At 38.3% G+C, this 23665-nt stretch overlaps 1 protein-coding gene across 2 annotated transcripts; it reads left to right on the top strand.

Annotated features, from left to right (window-relative positions):
• Nucleotides 1-2281: 2281 nt before the first annotated feature.
• DNTTIP2 (deoxynucleotidyltransferase terminal interacting protein 2) lies at nucleotides 2282-22910 on the top strand. 2 transcript variants are annotated; one of them, XM_047084194.1, is made up of 7 exons: nucleotides 2289-4027; nucleotides 5049-6688; nucleotides 8509-8647; nucleotides 11345-11440; nucleotides 12852-13016; nucleotides 14559-14668; nucleotides 22449-22910. In XM_047084194.1, the coding sequence occupies exons 1-7, from the start codon at nucleotides 3956-3958 to the stop codon at nucleotides 22540-22542; spliced, it is 2316 nt and encodes a 771-aa protein (XP_046940150.1). In that variant the 5' UTR covers nucleotides 2289-3955; the 3' UTR covers nucleotides 22543-22910. The 2 variants fall into 2 exon arrangements, 1 of the variants encoding a protein (XP_046940150.1); XR_006962805.1 differs by lacking the exons at nucleotides 12852-13016; nucleotides 14559-14668; nucleotides 22449-22910 and adding exons at nucleotides 7313-7361; nucleotides 8172-8210 and having other exon boundaries at nucleotides 2282-4027.
• The last annotated feature ends 755 nt before the right edge of the window (nucleotides 22911-23665 follow it).

Consider the following 23665-nt stretch of genomic DNA (forward strand, 5'->3'; position numbering starts at 1 on the left):
ACATCAGGGATATACAATTTAAAACCACAATGAGATGTCACTAAAACACAAAATATCTAAAATTTTAAAAGACTGATAGTACCAAGTACTGACAAAGATGTGGAGCAAGCATAACTCTGATATTGCTGGTGGGAATGTAAAATGGTATGCCACTACGGAAAATACCTTGACATTTCTTACAAAATTAAGTGTTCACTTACTATATGACCCAGCAATTATTCTTCTAGGTATTTGCTCAAGAAAAATAAAAACATATGTCCAAAAAGGACATAAATGTTTATAGCACTTATAATAGCTGAAAACTGGAAGCCACCCAAATGCTATCAACAGCTGAATGGATGAATTGTATTATCATAGAATACTCCTCAGCAATAAAAATTACATACAGTAGCATAGATGAATCTCAGACACGTGCTGAGTGCAAGAAGCTAGACATTAAAGAGCACCTACTTACTTGAAATTTTAAAGCAGAATTATTCGATAGTGACTTTGATTTATTGCTGTGTCTGGGTACCTCAAAGTGTCACAAAAGGTTGCAATCAAAAGTGTCAGGGGTGCCTGGATGGCTCAGTCGCTTAAGCGTTCATCTTGGGCCTAGGTCACGATCTCACTGTTCCCAAGTTTGAGCCCCATGTCAGGCTCTGTGCTGACAGCTCAGAGCCTGGAGCCTGTTTCAGATTCTGTTCTCCCTCTCTCTTTCTCTGCCCTTCCCCCACTCCACTCTGTCTCCCTCTCAAAAATAAACATTTAAAAAAAAAGCATAAACTGGAATTACAGACTCATCTATATACTTGATTGAGGTTGGTCTACTTCCAAGCTTGCTCATATGGTTGTTGGCTGGAAGGAGTTCCTGGTTGGTTATAGGCCAAGAGGCCTCCCTCACTTCCTTGCCACATGGTATCTCCAAAGGGCAGCTCATAACAAGCAACTGGCTTCCCACAAAATGAACAAGTGAGACTGCAAGATGGAAGCCAGCTTTTTTTTGTAATCTAATCATAAAATAGATATGTATCACTTGTCATTCCTTTCATTGTAAGTCCAGTCCACATTCAAAGGTTTGAAACTTGGAGACTGGACCATTGGGGACCATCTTACAAGACAAACTTTAGTGTTTTATATTATTTAATACAGAATGGTTACAAATAGTATTTAGTTTTAGAAGGCTCATGAACTAAAACCCCCATCTTTTGGTTAATGCTTGAAGTTCCAGGGAAAGATTCAAACCTTCAGTTTAAAGGTTTAATTAGTAAAATATTATCAAGGGAGAATTTCCCTTTGAGCCTGAGTGATAACTACTGTATTTTCATACTATATCTAACTAAAATTGGGTATACTGGATTGGCCCTAAATCCACCTTGGATAAAGAGGGTAGGCAATAAAGGTAGAAATAGAAACATGGCAGACCTGATTAGCCCACATAAAAACGGAACACATCACAGTTTTGCCTATTATCAGCAGACTGTTTATAGTAGACCAGCTCAGTCTTCTCAGATTATGAATATGTACTGCCATTTTAATTTTTGCATTTTGTTTCTTGAGCTTGTTAAGATTGTAATGTTTGGGGGTTTTATTTTACTTTTTTTTTTTTTTTAGTGTTTTATTTATTTTTGAGAGAGAGACACACACACACAGGATCCGAAGCAGGCTCCAGTCTCTGAACTGTCAGCACAGAGCCCGATGCAGGGCTCCAACTCACAAGCAGTGAGATCATGACCTGAGCCAAAGTCAGTTGTTTAACCAACTGAGCCACCCAGGTGCCCCTATTTGTTTTACTTTAAAGGGGCTATACTTACAAGTGAACATTACACATTGATTTTCCAATACTTCCCAATTTTCTATACCCACTCCTATGATCTTAATTGCTATTTTCATGAATTTGTTCGTGTTAAAGTTGTACAGTTAATTCATGTAAAGCACTTAGTACCCAGCAAATTCGAGCTCATTGCTATTACTATAATTGACACTTTGTCCTCCATGCTTTTGATCTCCACTACCCACCTCCAATAGGTTCGTTTTCCTTCCTCTACAGCATTCTATCTTGTCTTTAAATCTAGCCTGTTTTCTTTTTTTTTTTTTTAATTTTTTTTTTCAACGTTTATTTATTTTTTTGGGACACAGAGAGACAGAGCATGAACGGGGGAGGGGCAGAGAGAGAGGGAGACACAGAATCGGAAACAGGCTCCAGGCTCTGAGCCATCAGCCCAGAGCCTGACGCGGGGCTCGAACTCACGGACCGCGAGATCGTGACCTGGCTGAAGTCGGACGCCCAACCGACTGCGCCACCCAGGCGCCCCTAGCCTGTTTTCTTTTATGTTCTTCCTTACATAGTCTCATTGCTACTAGGCCATACTAAAATTCCTCCTTTGTTTTACCACATTCCCCATAAGAGTCAGTCTAAACCTTTTCCATTCCTCTAAGTAGATGAATCTTCTACTTACAGAGAAGATTGAGGTTATCCATCCAAAAGCCCCTCTTCTTTCCTCCCCTTTAATTTCCTTGCATTCACATTCTCTCTGTGCTTGATATCAACTCTTCCCTCCTGCCTCAAAGGAAGGAGCATTCTTTTGTGACTAACTCCTCCATTTCTATTTTTTATTCTGTTCTTCAGTAGGGATTAGGCTCAGCTCCAAGTAACAGAAAATCTCCAGATGACAGTTTAAGTGATGAGTCACTAAGTTCTACACCAGAAACTAGTATTACACTGTATGTTAACTGGGATTTAAATAAAAACTTGAAAAGGAAAAAAAATAAAAACACAGGTATTTCTCTCAGGTGAAACAGATCTAGAAGTAGGCTGTTTAGGACTGAAATGGCAGCTCCATCAGTTGTCAGGGACTCACTTTTTCTTTCTCACTGCTCTGCCATCCCTAAAGTTTGGCTTTATCCTCATGGCACAAACTTGCTGCATGAAACCTGAGAATATAGCTTTCCAGGGAGAAAAATCAATTAAAGAAGGCAGGGAGGACCTCCTCTCTTTTCATATAGTCCCTATATGAAAAATCCCTACTTTTCATGTAGTCCCTAAATAACTACACAACCCTTAATTTGTATGTAATTGGCCAAAAATTTAGCCACACTTGGCTGCAAGGGAAGCTACCGAAAGGACCTATTTAGCTAGATGGCAATGTGCCCACTTAAGTATGTTTTGTGACAGTAAGAGAAATTAGTTTTCTCTTATAAAACAGTAAAGAATAGATTTGATGAGGCATTCATCCTTTCTCACTTCCAATATCCGTTTACCTACTTCAATCCTTTTCCATTCTCCTCAGATATATTCTAGGTCTCCATCCTTCATCCTAAAAGAAAATGAAACGTCTTTTGATTCTGGTCATTCCCTTCACTGCAACAAAAACAAAACAAAACAAAATGATCGCTCTCCTTTACAATTTACATTTCTTCTTTTCTGCTTATTTCCGATCACTAGTTACCATCCCACCTTTAGATCACACAGCTTCCTAACTAGTCTCCGAGTTTCTGAGACATTTAACAAATACATCTTTACCTCAAAGAGTCTTTCAATGTTATTAATATTTAACTGTACGAATAAGGGCAGGATGTTGAAAAAAAAAAGGTATTATAAACAATGCAAATGATTCCTTCGGTCACACCCATGACTACATTAAGACCTTTAGAACTGCCAAATAAGAGGATGGATGAAGTTGGAAAGAAGATGCAATTTTCCAGTTTTGTGTGAAACTGGCACGGGGCCCTCGGTCACTGCGGGTTCCGCCGCCGCCCCGAAGGTCACTCCCTGCAGAAGGCCGGTGGATCAGTCCTCCACAGCAAACACCGCAGCGAACGCTAGAAGCCGTGGCCTTGGGAATCCCTAGGTCCGTGGGCCGGAGACTGGCACGAGAGTCTCGCTAGTGCTGGAATCCTCGCGGGAAAGGCTAGCAAGTCGCTTCTTTGACGCACTTCCGGGGCGCCGGAACCGAGGTGGACGCGAGCAGGGAAGATGGTGGTAACCAGGTCCGGACGGCCTCAGGCCACGATCCAAGCCACGTTGGCTGAAAACTCCCAGCAGAAGGTAGGGGTCGCAGCGTGCCGTCATTTCTGCCCGCCGCTTCGCAGAACGGCGCTTGGGTGGTAGGGCGGCGCGCAGGCCCGGCGGAGCAGCGTGAGGACGAGCGGCGGGAAGGGCCCGAGCCGGTCGCACGCTGCCCTGTTTCAGGCCCGTTGCCAAGCCCGTAGCTACCTCTTCGGTCCTCGCTGTGATCTTTTAAGGCAGTCCTCAGCAGGGAACAGAGAGGTCAGGTAACTTGCTTCGGGCAGTACACCTCCGTAATGCAGGTGCACGGCTGCGGCCTTTTAACCTGTTAGCACCGTACGAAGGAGGATTAATTTCGGCAACCAAATACGAGTCTGATGAGGGTGAAAAGAAGGTGACCGTTTTCACGTGGGGGAGCTGGTAATGGCCTCAGCACTTTCTTTCGGCGTTGGGCAGAGCTTCAGTGACGCCGCCTGGTGGCTGTTAGTGGCGCTAGTGGTCCGCTGGTCTGATTGTGTGGCCAAGGGAATGGAGCGTTAATTCCTTTAGGTACGCGAAGGTAAGGGACGCGACTGATTCCACTGGTGTGTGTGTGTGTTCCTGAACACATCTGTGCTCAGAGTTAGTATTTCCCTTCTTCTCTCTTCTCCTGTGTGTGTCGGAATGCAGGTCCACCAAGCATATTTGGCATTTGATAACTCAGTGCAGAAAATTTTCAATTACTTGTTTTGTTCCCTAAAGTTAGATCTAGGTCTTGGGGAGGAGACTGAGGCAGGGTCCTCCAAATGTAGAGTCAGATCCAATGTGTTTTTTTATTTTTACTTTCTAAAATCATGGGTACTCGTTGTTATGAGGAAGGGTCCTGCAAATGCAGGGTCAGATACAGTATTTAAGTTGATTTTTTTTTTCTTTAATTGTGGGTGGTGGTGGTTGTCTTTGTATTAATCTCACTGGAGTTTTTTAGTGCCCTCTTAAAATTTGCTCCTGAGAGGAGTATTTCACTCGCTTTGCCCTAATTCCAGCCCTACCTAAATGACAGTGTATTTGTTCTGACTTCCAGAATTCTGCTAAAAGAATTCAGGCACATCCAAAAAGCAGGAAAGAATCTCCACCTGTTGACCCAACTACTGCTGAATCACAAACCACTAGGAAACAAAGTCCAGTCCCTAGAACTCCTAAAAGCAGAAAGAGGAAGAGTGGAACTACAGTCTCATTACCAGAGATAAACAAGCCATATACTGATGGAGAGACCTCTGAGGTAGAGTCAGATTGTTCTTCTGTGTCTGAGCTCCAGGATCCCATCTTAAGAGTAACTAGGAGACGGCAGATCTTGGTTGCATGCACCCCGGTGTCTAGTGTTAGGAAAAGGCTGAAAATAACTCCAATAAATCAGTCTCATGCTGAAGAAGACGATGACTCTGAAGCTGAATCACATGTCTCAGGTATTTCTAGAATTGTGCCGCCCACATTAATAACTACAAGAACTAGAAGAAGTAAGGCTAAATCCCTAGGTGAGCCAAACCAAGAATTATATGCAGAAATTATTTCTGATGCTGAATCATCATACTCAGACATTTCTTCATTTTCTGAAGTTACAACTATGAGGACAACAAGAAGTATGCAGAAGAAATTACAGTCACAAACTGAGGAGAAATATACTAACGTTGTACCAGAAACTGAAAAGCAGATTATAAATTTGCCAACGAATTCAGAGGATTCAGATACCAGACAAACAGCTTGTTTACTTGCAAGATCTCTTTCTCAGATAAATAAGCCAAATTTCTATAGTAATGAAACTTATAATGACTTTGATGATTCCTTCCACAGAAATTCAGGGGGAAAAAAAGCAGTGCAAAAACGTCAACATTCTAATCTAAGAGAGGAAAAACAGGCCAGTGTTGTACCTCTCAAAGAAGTAACAAAACAGAATTGTAAGAATTTAGATGAAGAATCCAAAGGAATGGTGGAGGAGAAAGAAAGAAATGAGAAAAATTCTCAGTTGGAGAGCCTTTCTGAACCTCAGGACACTGACATTCAGCAGTTAGTTTCTCAGAGGCAGTCAACCCCCCAAAATAACAAAACTACATCAGAGTCCTCACGTGTGAACTGTCAGGCTATAATGAAATCGTTAGCTCAGACATTTGCAGTGGTAGAAGTGGACAGATGGAATGAAGAGAGAAAGAACACCAAAAAAACAAGTGACCTGACAGAATTTGGTGGTGGTAGTGATGAAGAAGAAGAGTGCACGGTCAAAGGTATCCGTGAAGACATGAATGATGAAAGGAGTATAGATTTTGAGAGCGAAACCAAACTGTTCAAGTCTGAGCTCAACACATCTCTGGATAAAGGTGATTCTGTTTTATTAGTGCTCAGCAGTGATGAGAGCCAGCAGTCTGAAAACAGTGAGAACGAAGAGGACACTGTGTGTTTTGTTGAAAATAATGGTCAAAAGGAGTCATTAAATGGAGACTCAGAAAATATGTCTTGTGACAACCCATTGTTTGTAATCGACACAACTCCCGGACTGAGTACTGATAAACATTTTTACCTGGATGAGGGAGACAAGGCAAGTGAGGTTGCCACTGAGGAAGAAGAGGGGGAAGAAGATGAAAAAAGTGAAGAACCATCAGACCTTGACAGAAATAAAGATGATGACTTTAGTGATGAAGATGACTTACTAAATAGCACAAAGTCTAAACTGTAAGTTTTACCTTTATTTTTAAAAGTAGGTTTTTGATACATACTTCAAGTGGCTAATTTACCATAAAAATATAAAAGAAATCAAGGGAATTGAGAAAATTACTGTCTCATGTTCTTTTTCTTTCTTTTAATGTTTGTTTATTTTTGAGAGAGAGCATGAGTGGGGAAGGGGGTGGGGGGGGGGGAAGGATCTGAAGCAGGCTCTGCCCTAACAGCAGGGAGCCAGATGTGGGGCTCAAACTCACAGACTGTGAGATTATGACCTGAGCACAAGTCAGCCACTTACTGGACTGAGCCACCCAGGAGCCCCTGCCTCAGGTTCTTTATGAAAGAGCTCTTTTATCCCCCATTTCCCTGGTCTCTGTGTGTGCCTTTGTTAGTCGTATTTCTCCCACCAGTGACCTATTAGAAATCTATTAAAGATTTTCCTACATGATAGTTAAGAACAACATGAAAGGAAAGGAACTTTTTTTTCTTTTCCTCCATGCGGATCATAGACAAGTTGAAAAATAGAGAAAAGCTGGAGGAAAAATAATCACCTATAATCTGTCACCCATTGAAAAGTACCAATGTTTGCTGCTATTTCTTTAGTTTTTGTTTTCTCTTTTAAATTTGTTTTTCTAGGCACAGGTCCCTGGTGGCAATGTATCCACTGGAAATACAGACATCCTTGGTAAGGGCCTATACATTAATGGATGCCCAGTCTTCACTCTAAACCAATGAAATAAACCTCTGAGGCTAGCCGCAGGCATATTTATTATTTTTTAAAGTCACTCTCCTCCAGGATAATTCTGATGTACCTTTAGGGTTGAGAGTCACTGCCAAACCACTACAGTAGTGATTTCACTTTCCAGTAGAGATTGATCAAAGCTTTCAACTGATGTTTATATGAATAATTAGGTAAGAAAGTAACTATAAGTCCAAATGTATTTGCTTATAAACAGGACCTTTCAGTAATGTAAAAGTAGAAATTCTTATTACATAAATATAGCAGGAGCCCAGACCCAACTGTAGAAGATTCCGATTTGGTAGATCCTGGAATATGACTTCTATATTTTTAAAAACCTTCAGTGGGAAATACAGATACTCATTACTGTTTAAAACTCACTGATTTAGAAGCATTACCAAATGCCCTTAATTACCCAGGAAAACGTTTTAAGTTTGGGTAACTTGGAAGTTCAAAACCTTTCTCATTGTTCTTAGCAATGGCAGGTGTATATTTGTTAACTCACTGCCTGTGTATGAAGTTGAGCTAAACTGCCAGATGTATCTCTTCTTTTCTGTAATTCTTTATAAAATTCCTTTATGAAGTACATTGGCATATTATGTGGTCTTAATCTTTAAGAAAATCTAGAAATCAAAAAAACTTTTTTCATTCATTATTCATCCTAGAATGTTCTTCTAAATGGTTGTATTAGATTTAAAACATGTATTCAGTTTTTCAGAATCCATTGTAAAAGTAAGATTTTTCTTTTTTTTGTAGGGGGAGAGGTCATTGGCAGTAAAGGAGAGAAAGAAAAAGGTGATTTTAAAAATATAGTTTCGGGGCACCTAGTGGCTCAGTCGGTTAAGCATCTGACTTCAGCTCAGGTCATGATCCTCACGGTTTGTGAGTTCGAGCCCCGCGTTGGGTTCTGTACTGACAGCACAGAGTCTGCTTGGGATTCTCTCTCTCCCTCTCTCTCTGCGACCCACTCCCCCACTCACTCACACACTCTCTCAAAAAAACTTTTAAAAAAACAGTAAAAATAAAAATACAATCTCAGTTGTTTCCATTTTTATTTGATTACTTGATCTTTAAGTGATTGTTTCTCTTTCAGTCTGAAGTTGACAAGCAGCAGCATAGACCCTGGTATGAGTATCAAGCAGTTGGGTGGTTTGTATATTAATTTCAATGCAGACAAACTACAGTCAAACAAGAGAACCCTAACACAGATCAAGGAGAAAAAGAAAGACATGGTAAGTTACACGGAGTGTCCTGTTGGTTTTCACAGAACTATGCAGTCACTTCTAGAAATTATTAGTCCTTGATAAGAGACTAATTTTCCTGCAGGAAAACCACATTAGCCTACTGTGCTCCTTTTATCCCCCCTCAAAGTCCTAGCTATAAAAGATGACATTTGAAAAATAATACAGGATCAGCATTCCTCTTCTTGCACCTACCAGTTATCCCAGGGGTTGTGTTTTCTTCTCTTTTCCTGCTATATTTTTAGTTCTTAACTGTCCTGGATGCTGTTGAGAATCTGAAAACTGGGTGCCCACTCCCCCCACCAGGAAAAACACATACCTGCATGTAGACCTAAAATTATACATATAATTGCAGAAGGAAATCCCAGGGTAGGCAACCTCACCCAAACCCTCATCTTTCATCACAACCGTGCATGGCTTCCCCAAATCTGTATTTTCTAGCCTTGCTGTCCCTTCAGGTCTGTTGTGCCTGTTGTGTCTAAATCCTGTTGTGCCTGTTGACTGTTTATTCAGATTTGCTCAGGCATTCGACCTCACTAATAGCCCTCCCTCTCTGGCTGGAACCAGCTCCTTCTTCAGTATTCTCTGCGCTGGTTAATGATGCCAAAATCTCTTTTCCTTTTGCAGTCAATCACTGAGCCTAAGGGATGCCGCTTCTTACATTCTTGTCCTCTGTTCCCTCCTTTTCACCCCACTGTCATTGGCTAGTGCAGGGCTTTGTTTTTTCATCTAGACTACTGCACTGGTCTCTTTATTCTTTTCTTCGAGCCACCCTCCATACTTGTGCTAGATTTCTCTTTTTAAAAATATAAATCTGGCTCGGAAGTTGTATATGTGATATACCACTCTTGATCTCCATGTTGTGAGTACAGGCCCCATATTGGGTGTAGAGTTTACTTAAAAAAACACACAAACACAAATCTAACCATGAAATTCTCCTGTTTAAGTCCTTCAGTGGTTCTTCAAAACAAGGTGCCTCTGTTCCTTCATCTGTGTTCATATGCTGTGTTTCCTGAACATGTCCTGCTCTTTCCAAAGCCAGTGCAGAGTTCATAGACCACTGCCTTTGGGAGACATTCTCCAACTCTAGTCTTTTCCACCACCTCTGTGCTTCTGCAACACCCAATATAGAGTTGACTCATTATTGATCATATAATTGTTACTTTCCTGTCTTTTAGCTTTATATTTCTAAAACAGGATTCCTCAACCTCAGCAATACTGGTCTTTTGTGCTAGTAACTCTTTGTTGTAGGAAGGTGTCTGGTTCACTTCAGTATATGTAGCGGCATCCCTGGCCTCTACCCACTACTGGTCAGTGGCATCCACCCCCCAACCTCTCTCTACACACACACACACACACACACACACACACACACACACACTCACTCACACTATAGTACTTGATACACAACAAGTTCCTAACAATCTGCTAAATAAATGTCATGCTCTCATTTCTGAGTGAAGGGAAAGTCTAGACTGCTACTCTACTATCCAGAAACTCCTATGCCTGAACCTGAATTGAGGATTTCTGAATTGATCTAATTTCAAATATTATTGACCAAATTAATATTTCTGTGAACTATTTTGAGGGCTCAGGAGCAGTCTTCTTTAGTTCTTACACTATGGGAGAGGACTAATTACCCTGAAGCACTTTTTAGTAACATAAATAGTATTATGACAATATTTGTTTATCATATGCAAACAAAAAAATGCAGAAGAACCTCTGAAAAAGAACCCCCAAAAGTACAGGCATCTCCCACAGAAGACTTGTATATAACTAATAAATACACAAAAAGATGATCAACAGCAAATGGAAACAGCCATAAGGCACCACTAACGACACACAAAAATACCTAGTGTTGGTAGCAATGTAAAGAAAAAGGCACTGATTAACCGTTGGTAGGATTTAACCTTACTTGAATACAAGGCAATTTAGCAGTACCTGTCAAAACTTAGAATCTTACAGAAATAATCATATGTGTGTAGAGATGATGTTTATAGTGTTTAAGTGGGAAAAGGTTTGATGGACACTTAAATATTGGAAGAAAAATTATAGTGCGTAACAGCTATTAAAAAGTATGAAGTTGATCTATGTGTGAATTGATGTTAGAAGAGTGTCTGAGATATGTTGAATTGTACAAAGCAGATTTATCGAGACAGGATGGTTTCGTTGATATAAAAAATTGTGTGTTGTTTAATCAGATTTATATCACTGTACTTAATATCAACTCCTCAGATCAGAGGAAGCTGTTTTACCAACATCAAAAGAACTTACTAAAGGCTAGGGGCTTTTTGCTTGTTTTTTTCAGAGATTTCAAGAGCTGTTATGGCATTTTTCCTGTTGACTTTATTTTCCAGCTTGGTGCAAGTGGCTGGTTGCAAATCCATGAAAACAAGTTAGACAAATTAATGTAAATCTGATGTGTGCTGATTTAGTTTAGAAAAAGAAATTTAAGATGAAGTTTCCTAAAATAATCCTTCAGTTTGCCTTCTAAAGCATTTTTATTGTAATAGAATTTACAAACTTAAGGACTGAAACAACTTTGCAGTAGTATGGTTGTATATAAAGAGGGCTAATATATTTGGAGTAGTCTTCAGTGTGGGAGATGTTTTGCTTAGAAAGTAAAAGATGTTGGAAAAGATTATATGATATTCTGATATTTTTAAAACCAATTTAATATTTTTGCAGCTTTTGCAGAAAACCATCATTACTCCTGATTTTGAAAAAAACTACTGTGTCCCACCATATAGTGAATCAAAGTATCAACTTCAGAAAAAACGCAGAGTAAGTATAGTGGCTCTCATTATTTAGAATGTTTAGGTGTGTTTGACTATATATATTCAGCTTATACACCATGGTTGTGTAACTTAAAGATACGTATTTTGGGGGCACCTGGCTGGCTCAGTCAGTAAAGCACGTGACTCTTGATCTCAGGGTTGTGAGTTCTAGCCCCATGATGGGTGTAGAGATTATGTAAGAAAAATAAAATCTTAAAAAAAAAATGTATTTGCAAAGAAAGTTGTCACAAAAATTTAAGGGCCCATAAAATACAGTTTCATAAACACGTTTTATATAGATTTTCACTTGGTGAAAATTTTTTCCCCTTCCTTAGACAGCCAGCATATAAGGTTACTGTCCACACCTCTTGGTTTATAGGTACTGTTCACAAAGAGTTAAGAGCTCTGTTGTAAGCTGTCATAGGGAATTTAATGTAAAAAAAAAAACCCAGGTCTCTGTAGTCTGCCCACTGAGAGGGTAGGAAACTATTTACTTTTTATTTTTTTTTAAGTTTATATTAGAGGAAGAGAGAGAGAGAGAGTGCATGAACAGAGGGGAGGTGCAGAGAGAGATGGAGACAGAATCTGAAGCAGGTATCCGAGCTGTCAGCGCAGAGCCCGACACAGGGCTCAAACTCACAAGCCGTGAAATCATGACCTGAGGTGAAATCAGATGCTCAACCGACTAAGCCACCCAGGCACCCCTAACAAACTAGTTTCTTTTGTAAAAATAGGGGATTGTTTCCATCTGCCATTTCAACTAGTAAGGGTAAAATTATCAAGGGAGCTTGAAGGAAATTTGAGGGTGTTCCCCTGGTAATGTCTCAGCACTAAGGTGGAGCATTACGGGCATGTGGTAGACACTCCATAATGTTGTATGAATGAAAAATAAAATTAGGTAAATAACTTGCTGGGAGTTTCTCAAAGAATAGAACCCCCTTTTTTTTTTTTTTTTTTAATTTTTAGAAATAACATAAATTTCTGGACTGGTCAGACTAAGTGACTTTGAGTCACCTGGGTGACTGAATAAAAATGTTAATGTTAACATACAAGCTCCAGAAGTGAAAATGTTTTTATACATTATCTCTTGTGTAGGCCAGATTACAGAATAAAGATTAAAGGTGTGAGTTATTCTCCGGCAAATCAGCAATTCTTACTAAGACACAAAATAAATTTTAAGGAACCCTCATTTATGAAACTGATAATACTGTGCCTAATTTACCAAAGTAAACACTTGTGATTCAATTTCTTTTATGAAAGGTGAATCTGAGGACTAATATATTCTGTAAAGTAACCTCTTTTGTTTTTAATTCATGAAATTCTCTATATATAATTTTGGAGGGAATGAGGTATAGTTTATACACTGCTTATTAAGGTCAGAATTTTCGGTTTAATTGTTCCTGAAATCTGAATTTCAGAAAGAACGACAAAAATCAGCAGGTGATGGCTGGTTTGGTATGAAAGCTCCAGAATTGACAGATGAACTTAAAAATGATCTCAAAGCACTGAAGATGAGAGCTAGCATGGACCCAAAAAGGTTTTACAAGAAAAATGATAGGGATGGCTTCCCCAAGTACTTCCAGGTATGAAACAACAACGGTGGTGGTGATGTTCTGTGGATTTTAGTTTGGAGAGCACTATAGTGTTCTTTCTGTTTACTCTTAACACAGATGAATATTTATGACGCACATCTGCTTAGGCTGTGTAATAATGGCCGGAACCCAGTTGGCCACCAACTTGTAATGGCGTTCTCTATAGAGAGAAGGTGTTGCAAATGGTAACTAAGTTGCCAGGTCATACCTCTAAAAGTTACGGAACCTCTAAGTTGGGTGTATCGTGTATAAATAATACTAGCCTAACAGCAAGAATCCTTACAGGATGGAGGAGGACATAGGGAATCATTTGCACCAAACTCCACTTCTCCAGGTAGAGAGTCATCTCCAGGCAAATGCTGAAAATAAGTTAAAAGTTGGTATTCAAAGTGTTTGCAGATGAAAATCCAGTTGATTCACCCTCTGGTAGCTGTCAACTTTATTCTGTTCTTGTTGATTACCTTACTTGTCAGTCATCTGAATTACTAGAGTAGTCCTCCTCCAGGTCTGCTCTCCCTGATAGTCTATCCTTTACATTGTAGCCAGTCATCTATTCTTTACAAAAAAAAAAAAAAAAAAAGGCAGTCTGCTCATGATACACCTCTGCTCAGTGATATCACAGGTATCATGCAATGATACCTTCGATGTTTCTTTATGACATAGAGGGTAGAGTCTATATAGTCTGCACTCCAACTGGCTAACTAGCCCTTCTTTTGTCACATAGCCCTCTTAAGCTCCAACACCCTCAGCCACTGTCTTTTCAGAATATACACAGACTGGTCTTGGCATTCTGACTTTGCATGATGTACTTAGCTCTGCTGTGTTTGCTTGGTGAAATTTTGCCCATATGAATCTAAGCTAAAATGTCATCCTTGTGAAACGCTAACTTCCATTAGGTGGAAGTGGTCACTTATCTTTTCATGGCATCTGCAGTGTTTTGTTCAGCATAATATGTTATGCTTTAATCTTTTAGTTACCTGTCTATGGATTTTCCTTAAGACTGTGGGCTCTTTGCTGGCAGGAGCCAGATGCTGTCTTTGTTTCCCAAACACTTAGCACAGTATTTGGCACATAGTAGACACTGTAAGTTTTACTTGGTTGAATGTATGAACAGAGTGGTTACTAAGAAGGTAGCATTTATGATAACGTATGGGATCAAATAAGTGTGTAGTAGAATTTATGTGTCAGTTATATTGAGAAACTAAAACGTAAAAGAATTTAAATTCTCTGTCCCACTTTTCTAGTTACACTGTTCATCAAGAGTTTGCTGTACTGCCTAGCACTAAATTACATAAAAGGATTTTTGACTTTACTATAAATTCTATTGAAATGTCATTAGTAGGACCCAATGCCAATTGAATAAGTGACTTCTTTTTGCTTTAAAAAAATGGCAAAACTAACTTTAATATCAGTTCAATTTAAGTTGGGTTTTCCTTTCCTTTCTATAAATACAGTTTGTTAGAGCTACCCTGAAATATGAAGGCAACTTAGCATTCAAGTATTACATGACTTGTTTCAATCATTTGCTCATAGATTGGAACCATTGTTGACAATCCAGCTGACTTCTACCATTCCCGAATTCCCAAAAAACAAAGGAAGAGAACTATTGTGGAAGAACTGCTGGCTGATTCTGAGTTCAGAAGGTAAAGGAATTTATGTTTCATTTTGAATTATATATGCTTTCCTTTCGAACATACATAAACTTTTAAATTTCAGGTAATTTTTAAATGCTTCAGCATGGCAGCACTATTTACATTTTGGATGAGATAACTGTTTATTAGGGGGAACTGTCCTGTGCATTGTAGAATGTTTAACAGCATCCCTGGTGTCTGCCCACTATAAGTCAGTAGCACTCCATTCCCAATATGTGACAGAAATGACTACTGACATTTTCAGATGTCCCCTGTGGGGCATAAGCAGTTCCCAGTTTAGAACTACTGCTTTACATGGAAGCTCGTAAATATTTGACTGGCTAGAGGAGACTGAACCTGTGAAGGAGACTGGGAAAGAATGCCCGACGGACATTAACACAACCAGGATGGCATAGTGTCAAAGCAGTCAGGCAAGAGAGTGTTACAAGCAGATATAAACTGGAGGGAATGGTTAACAGGAATAAATGCTGCGGAGAGATCAAATAAGAACTAAAAACTTCCTTTGGATTTACGTGGGGGTCACAGCATTCTTGCCAGGAGTTGGGGAGAAGACTGGATTGGAGAGAATTGGAGACATGGAGACAATTCTTTGAAGTTTGTGAAGTGGAAGTGGAGTTGGAGGATTTTTTTAAGATGGGAGCAATTGGGAGTATGTTTAAATGTCCTTAAAGCAGCTATGTGTGTATTCTAGGAGATTTAAAAGCATATCTCATACAGAAACCCTTGTTGAACTTCCAGATTGGTTTAATAGCAAAAGTGAAAAGGTCTGTCAAAGGGTTTTAAAAACTTTGTCAGCATGGAAAACAAATTTAACCCAAGTGTTACATAACCTAATTAGTCTGGGTAATGGTAAAAATTTTAGAAATAAGCAATGCTCTTTTCTCACTACTCTCTCCTTGGGAGTTTCATCCCCCATAGGGCGTCAGTTATAATTTATATACTGCTGGCTTCCAAATGTATTATGTGTAGTCCGGATCTCTCTTGACCCCATACCCACATAGCCATCTGCTGCCTCAGGAGCATCCAGTGGATATCTCACAAACACCTCTAAGGGCTAACTTGGTCTTTCCTGACCCCACCCTTGCAATACAGTCTAATCCTTTCCCAGTGCTCTGTATCTCATGACTGAACAGCATCACCATCCATCCGTTAGCACTTCCTTTAATCCCACATTCAGACTGTCTCTCCTATTCTATCTCAAGCCTGTCGTTTTCTCTCCATCCCCACAGAGGTGTGGTGCAAGCTGATTCTTTGCTTACTAAGTGTGATCCATATGTTCTGGTTAAAAATTGGCCTGTATTTTGTAATCTCAATGCTAGCAATCTCAGAAATCACAGCAGTGTTGATAGTGCTTTCACTAAAAAGTAATAGCATGAGGAAGATGGCAGTAAATTAGAAATTTCGTAGAATGAAACTCATAAAATTGCAGGCTAGAGGTAGTCTTACAGTTCATTGTTCCCATACTTCAGTCACTGAGTACCATTTTCATGTTTGCATCATCTGTATGTTGCCTGCTTTTATTTTAAAGGGAAACTTTAGGGGCCCCTGGGTGCACAGTCGGTTAAGCTTCCAGCTCTTGACTTTGGCTCAGGTCATGATCTCACAGTTCATGAAAGCCCCACATCAGGCTCTGCGCTGACACTGGCACCTGCTTAGGATTTTCTTTCTGCCCCTCCCCTGCTGGCATGCGCTCGCTCGCGTGCGTGCTCTCTCTCAGAATAAATAAACTTAAAATTTTTTAAGAAAAAAATAAAAGGAAACTTTGTATTGCCTACTATAAATGGGTTAGTTGGCTTATAATTTTTGTAATGTACCTGAAGATAAATACATTGCTTTAAGTGAATATTGTCTGTCACCTAAATTTATGTATCACACTATGTGAAACACTCTACTAGCCCATGGAATGTTTTAATTCTTTCTACAACATTCTCCTTAAGAGGTTTCTGGCCTCTGAATACTTTAGGATAGGGAACTTAACATTTTTAATGTGTCATATGTTCCATTAGTAGGAATGTCTTGGAACAGAAGAAGTAAGTGTGATATACAGAAGGAAATGTGATTTTCAGCGTTGTATGTGGTTTTTGGTTTTGTTGAGATATAGTTGATATACAGTGTTTTATTAGTTTCAGGTGTACAACGTAGTGATTTGACAATTCTGTACATTACAAAATGCTCATCACTATAAGTGTAGTTATCATCTCACCATACAACATTTTTGTAATTTTGACTATATTCTCTGCTGTGCTTTTCATCTCCATGACTTATTTTACAACTAGAAGTCTGTGCCTCTTTATCCTCTTTACCTACTTCACCCATTCCCCCACCAACCTCCCTTTGGCAACCATCAGTTTATTATCTGTCTCTCTCTGAGGAACCCCCATACTGTTTTCCATAGTGGTTGCACCAAATTACATCCCACCAACCAAGCCCAAGGGTTCCCTTTTCTCTATATCCTCACCAACACTTGTTACTTCTTTTTGATAATAGCCATTCTGACTAGTATTTGAGAGTCTGTTTTTTGCTTGTTAGATTGCACATGTAAGTGAAATCCTACAGTGTTCGTCTTTCTCTTTGATTTATTTCATTCAGCATAGTATCCTCTAGGTCTATCCATGTTGTCATGAATGGCAAGATTTCATTCTTTTATGTAGCTCAATAATATTCCATTATGTGTCTGTGTGTCTGTGTCTAACACCATCTTTATTCATCATCTGTCCTTGGAACACTTGGGTTGCTTCCATATCTTGGCTATTGTAAATAATGTTGCAATAAATATAGGGGTACATATATCTTTCCAGGTTTGAGGTTTTATTTGGGTAAATACCTGCTAGTGGAATTACTGAGTCATATGGTATTTCTATTTTAAATGTTTTGAGGTACCTCCATGGTGTTCTCAACAGGGGTTGCACCAATTTCTATTCCTACCAACAGTGCACGAAGGTTCCCTTTTCTCCAAATCCTTGCCAACATTTGTTGCTTCTTGTATTTTTGATACTAGCCAATCTGACTGGTGTGATATGATGTCTCACTGTGGTTTTGATTTGATTTTGCCTGGTAATTAGTGATGTTGAGCATCTTTTCATGTGTATTGCCCTTCTGTATGTCTTCTTTGGGAAAATGTTATGGTCCCTTTGCCCATTTTTTAATCAGATTGGTTTTTTTGGTCTGAATTGTGGAAGTTACATATTTTGAATACTAACTCCTTATCAGATACCATTTCCACATAAATCTTCCATTCAGTAGGTTGTCTCTTTTTGTTTTGTTGGTTTCCTTTGCTTTGCAAAAGTTTTTTATTTGGGTGTAGTCCCACTTGTTTATTTTTGCTTTTGTTTTCCCTTGCCTGAGAAGACCTATCCATAAATATGTTGCTAAGACTTATGTCCTAAGGTATTACTGTCTATGTTTTCTTCTAGGAGTTTTATGGTTTTAGGTCTCATATTTAGTTCTTTAATCCATTTTGAGTTTATTTTTGTGTATGGAATAACAAAGTGGACTAGTTTCATTCTTTTGCATGTAGCTGTCCAGGTTTCCCAATTATTAAAAAGACTTTTTCTCCATTGTATATTCTTGCCTCCTTTGTCCTAGATTAACTGACCGTGTAAGTGTGTGTTTATTTTCTGGGTTCCCTATTCTCTTCCATTGATCTCTGTGTCTGATTTTGTGTCAGCATCTTACTGTTTTGATTACTATAGCTTTGTAGTGTATCTTGAAATCTGGGATTATGATACCTCCAGCTTTGTTCTTCTTTCTAAAGATAGCCTTGGCTATTTAATGTCTTTTGTGGTTCCATACAAATTCTAGGTTTATTTGTTCTAGCTCTTCAAGAAATGCTGTTGGTATTTTAACAGGGATTGTACTGATTCTGTGTATTATGTTGGGTGCTATGGACATTTTACAAATATTAATTCTTCCAGTACATGAGTGTGATACATCTTTCCATTTGTGTTGTCTTCAGTTTTTTTCATCAGTGTCTTAAAGCTTTCAGCATATAGGTTGTTTCAATCTCCTTGGTTACATTTATTCCTAGGTATTTTCTTTCTGGTACAATTGTAAATGGGATTGTTTTCTTCTCTTTTTGCTACTTCATTATTTGTGTTCAGAAATGCAACTTCCATATTAATTTTGTATTCTACAGCTTTACTGAATTTATTTATTCTGATTATTTTTTGTTAGTGTCTTTGTTAGTGTTTTGTTAGTGTCTAGGGTTAAACACTTTGTTAGTGTTTTGTTAGTGTCTAGGGTTTTCTATATGTATGTCAGGTCATCTAAGTAGTGACAGTTTTACTTTTTCCTTACCAGTTTGGATACCTTGTATTTCTTTTCTGTAATTGCTGCAGCTAGGACTTCTGGTACTATATTGAATAAAACTAGTGAGAGTGGACATCCTTGTTTTGTTCCTAATCTTAGAAGGAAAGCTCTTAAAGTTTTTCTCCATTGAGTATGATGTTAGTTGTGAGTTTTTCATATATGGCCTTTATTTTGTTGAGGTAGGTTTCCTCTAAACCCACTTTGTTGAGAGTTTTTAAATCATAAATGGATGTTGTATTTGGTCACCTACTGAGATGATCGTGTGGTTTTTATCCTTTTTCCTACTAATGCACCACATTGATTTGCAAATATTGTACTGCCCTTGAATCTGAGGATTAAATCCCATTTGATAGTGGTAAATGATTTTTTTTAACATTGTTGGATTTGGTTTGCTAATATTTTGTTGAGGATTTTTACATCTCTGTTCATGAGGCATATTGACCTGTAGTGTTTTGGGGTTTTTTTTGTTTTTGTGGTGTCTTTGTCTGGCTTCAGTATCAGGAATATGCCTTACAGATTGAATTTGGAAGTTTTTCCTTCCTTTTCTATTTTTTGGAATAGTTTGAGAAGAATAGATGTTAACTGTTCTTTAAATGTTTGATAGTATTCAGCTGTGAATCCATCTGATCTTGAACTTTGTTGAGAGTCTGGAGTACTGTTTCAGTTTTGTTACTAGTAATAGGTCTGTTCAAATTTCCTATTTCTGATTCAGTTATGGAAGATTTTATGTTTCTAGCAGTTTATCTTTTTTTTTTTTTTTTTGGTTGTCCACAATTTGTTGGCATATACTTTTTTTATTTTAGTATTCTCTTATAATTCTTTGTATTTCCGTGGTATCTATTAATTCTCCTTCATTTCTGATTTTGAGTTCTCTTTTCTTGACGAGTCTGGCTTTTTTGTTTTTTTAGTCTCTGTTTCATTTATTTACATTCTGATCTTTATTTCCATCCTACTAACTTTGGTCTTCATTTGTTCTTTCCTAGTTCCTATAGGTGTAAGGTTACATTTTTTGAAGTCTTTCTTGAGGTAGGCCTTTATCACAATAAAGTTGCCTCATAACTGCTTTTGCTGTGTCCCAAAGATTTTTGACCATTTTCATTTTTTATTTGTCTTCATGTATTTTTTTCCTCTTTGATTTCTTCATTGACCCATTGGTTGTTTAGTAGCATGTTGTTTAGCTTCCATGTTTGTTTTCTTATAATTCATTTTGTTTCACATCATTATCTTTAGAAAAGATGCTTGGTAAGATTTCAGTCTTAAATTTATTGAGACTTGTTTTATGAGCTAGCACGTGACCTATCCTGGAGAATGTTCACTGTTCCACTTGAAAAGAATGTGTATTCATGGGGCGCCTAGGTGGCTTAGTCAGTTGAGTGTCCGATTTCAGCCTAGGTCATGATCTCATGGTCTGTGAGTTCAAGCCCCGCATCGGTCTCTGAGCTAACAGCTCAGAGCCTGGAGCCTGCTTCTGATTCTGTGTCTCCCTCGCTTTCTGCCCCTCCCCCACTCATGCTCTGTCTCTCTCTCTCTCTCTCTCTCCCTCAAAAATAAGTGAACATTAAAAAGTAAATAAAAGCATATCAATAAATTATGTATTAAGAAAAAAGAAAAGAATGTGTATTCTGTTGTTCCTGGGATGGACCGTTCTGTTAGGTCCATCTGATCCAGCATGTTGTTTAAAGCCATTGTTTTCTCCTTGATTTTCTGTCTGGCTGATCTGTTGGTGTAAATGGGGTGTTAAAGTTCCCTACAATTATTGTATTACTGTCAGTTTCTCCCTTTATGTCTGTTAGTTTTTGCTTTATCTATTTAGGGGCTTCTATATTGAATGCATAGAAATTACAATAGTTATATCCTGTTGTTGGATTCCCTTTATTATATAATGCCATTCTGTGTCTCTTGCAACAGCCTTTATTTTTAGTCTATTTCATCTGATACAAGTATTGCTACCCTGTCCCCCCCCACCCCCCCACCCCCAATCCCACTTCATTTGCACGGAATATCTCTTTCCATTCCTTCACTTTCAGGCTGAAGTGAGTCTCTTGTAACAAGTATATAGAGGAGTCTTCCTTTTTTATTCAGTCATTCACCCTGTGTCTTTTGATTGGAACATTGAGGCCATTTACATTTAAAGTAATTACTGATAGGTTGTAATTATTTCCATTTTAATTGTTTTCTGGTTGTTTTTATAGTTTTTCTCTGATCTTTCTTCTCTTGCTCTCTTCCCTTAAGGTTTGATGGCTTTCTTTAGTATTATGCTTGGATTCCTTTCTCTTTATTTTTTGTGTATCTGTTACGGTTTTAGATTTGTGGTCATCATTGGATTCATATGTAGCATCCCATGTGTATAGCAGTCTACATTACTTTAATGTCACTGAAGTTTGAACACATTTGATTTTGTTTCATTTTTAATGTAATCTTACATTTGTTAGAATGTGTGTAAATTATGGTGCTGACTTCTTGTGGGATTGAGTGAGCTGTAATATTGTAATGGGCTTCAATAGCTTCTGTTTTATTTTTTAAATGTTTATTTTTGAGAGAGCCTGTGCACAGGGGAGGGGCAGAGAGAGAGAGGGAGACCGAGAATCCCAAGCAGGCTCCACTCTGTCAGCACAGAGCCTGACACGGGGCTCCAACTCCCAACTCATGAACCATGAGATCATGGCCTGATCCAAAACCAAGAGTCACACATCCAACTGAGTCACCCAGGTGCCCCTTCCCTCTGCCTTTCTTAAAACTGTTAAATAGCTTCTGTTCTAAAGAGAGTATTAGCTAATCCTCAGCTTTAGTAATAACAGATTTATGTAACAGTGAAAGTGGTCTAGAACTTTCTGGCTAATTTTACAGGTTAGAGAATTTTTACTTTTTCCTAATTAACTGTACTGATAAGCCCTTCTTTTGAACTTTTGTGTACTACATTTTATTAATATTTGCCATAATGGCAATTAATATTAAGAAACTTCAAAAATATTTATTAATTCCTTTTAAAATAATATCCCATTACACATTAACAAAAAAATATTTTCATGAACAAAACAAAAATGATTTAGTGCAGATCTCTTTAATGTCTAGCTTAAAGATAGATAGAGCCTCATATCTGCTTCTGCATTAGTCTATTTTTACATTTTCATCCTACAAAAAATGTTTAAAGCATTTGATACCATCTGATAACTGGATATAGTGCATGGGTGTCCAGTGGCTCAAAGTTTTCAAAAGCCCTCCCTTACAGTTGCCATTTTTTCCTCAATGGACTGCAGGCTCTATGAAGGTAGGGAATGTGGCTGTCTTGTTCACTGCCCAGTCTCCCAGCTCCAGGTACAGCTCCACATGGTGCAACTTAGTACAAATGTGATTAAACAGTGATAATGCAAAAAATGTTTTGAGGGTTAGAAGTTATACAACCACCATTACATTAACTTCTAATGTCATACTTTAGAACTTAAAGGTTTGGTTTTCTTTTTAGATATAACCGAAGGAAGTACTCAGAGATCATGGCTGAAAAAGCAGCAAATGCAGCAGGAAAGAAGTTTCGAAAGAAGAAGAAATTTCGCAATTGAGATTCACCGAGCAAGCCACGTATTTTACATCTCTTTGTTTACTCAAGATGTTTTTGAGAACTAACACCATCACACAAATTAATATAGACTGGCCCTGTCTGAAAGAAGTTGACTTGAGGGAGAATCAATCACATACCCCTTGGGATAAAAACAAGCGTGTCTACAAAAGACCCACCCATCCTTAGACCCTTTGAGGGAGAAAAAGGAAAACATCAACCATTTTAAGATGATTAACATTTTTGTAAAGTTTTCGACACTTAGTTATTTAAAGAAAATTGAATTAAAAAACATTTAGAAAGTATAAAGTTTGTTAACATATACAGAAAACTTTAAAATTCTATAATAAAGCTAAACAATACCGTGATTCACATGTAGGGGTGTGTGTGTGTGTGTGTGTGTGTGTGTGTGTGTGTGTGTGTGTGTGTGTAGACAGGAAATGCCCATTTCCAAGTTTAGCTCCAGAAAGTTGGTGAAGCTACAGTTGTTTCAAGTATAAAAGTCATAGTTGGAACCAAAGTATTTTTGGAGCAGTATGACTGAAAAGCTAAATGAAATTATAAAAAAGTCTTAAAAAGGTAACAAAGACTTCCAAGAAAGTTTGGGTTAAAGGTAGAAGACACAGGAGAACTGTTTTCTTTCCCTAGCAACTAAAACGGGAGGAAAGATTAATTTTATCTAGATTGAGTGTTGTGTTTCAGGTGAACTAGGATTAAATCAGTATAATTTTAATTTGGCCAGGAATAATTTTAAAGTGGTTGGGTTTATCTCCTTCTCCAATGGCAGAAGTATGCATCCTGACTAACCTACTTGTGGTACCCAAGGCGTGTTGGCCATTTCTTATAATGCTTCTTCGTGGGTTCTTCCCTTTAATGTCATCATTTATGGAACCTCTGTTTTTCCAGCAAACTGCTTCCTTGGGATTTCAGTAAATATAAAATCTCGTATTTTGTGTTTATTGCTTGGGATCATAACCAACCTAGTATTAGAACTGACAGTGGCATTCATAGGTGGAGTTAGGCAAGTATCTGCATCTGTTCTCTTTTACAGAAAAATTTTTATTCCAAGAATATTAAGTTTTGCCTCCCACTGGGTAAAATAAGGACCCCACTATGAGAGCACTGAA

This window comes from Lynx rufus, unplaced genomic scaffold (genome assembly GCF_022079265.1).
Source record: "Lynx rufus isolate CCGP_SWC_20201006 ecotype Redwood Valley unplaced genomic scaffold, mLynRuf1.p SCAF_2, whole genome shotgun sequence".
In the NCBI taxonomy this organism is placed as follows: Eukaryota; Metazoa; Chordata; class Mammalia; order Carnivora; family Felidae; genus Lynx; species Lynx rufus.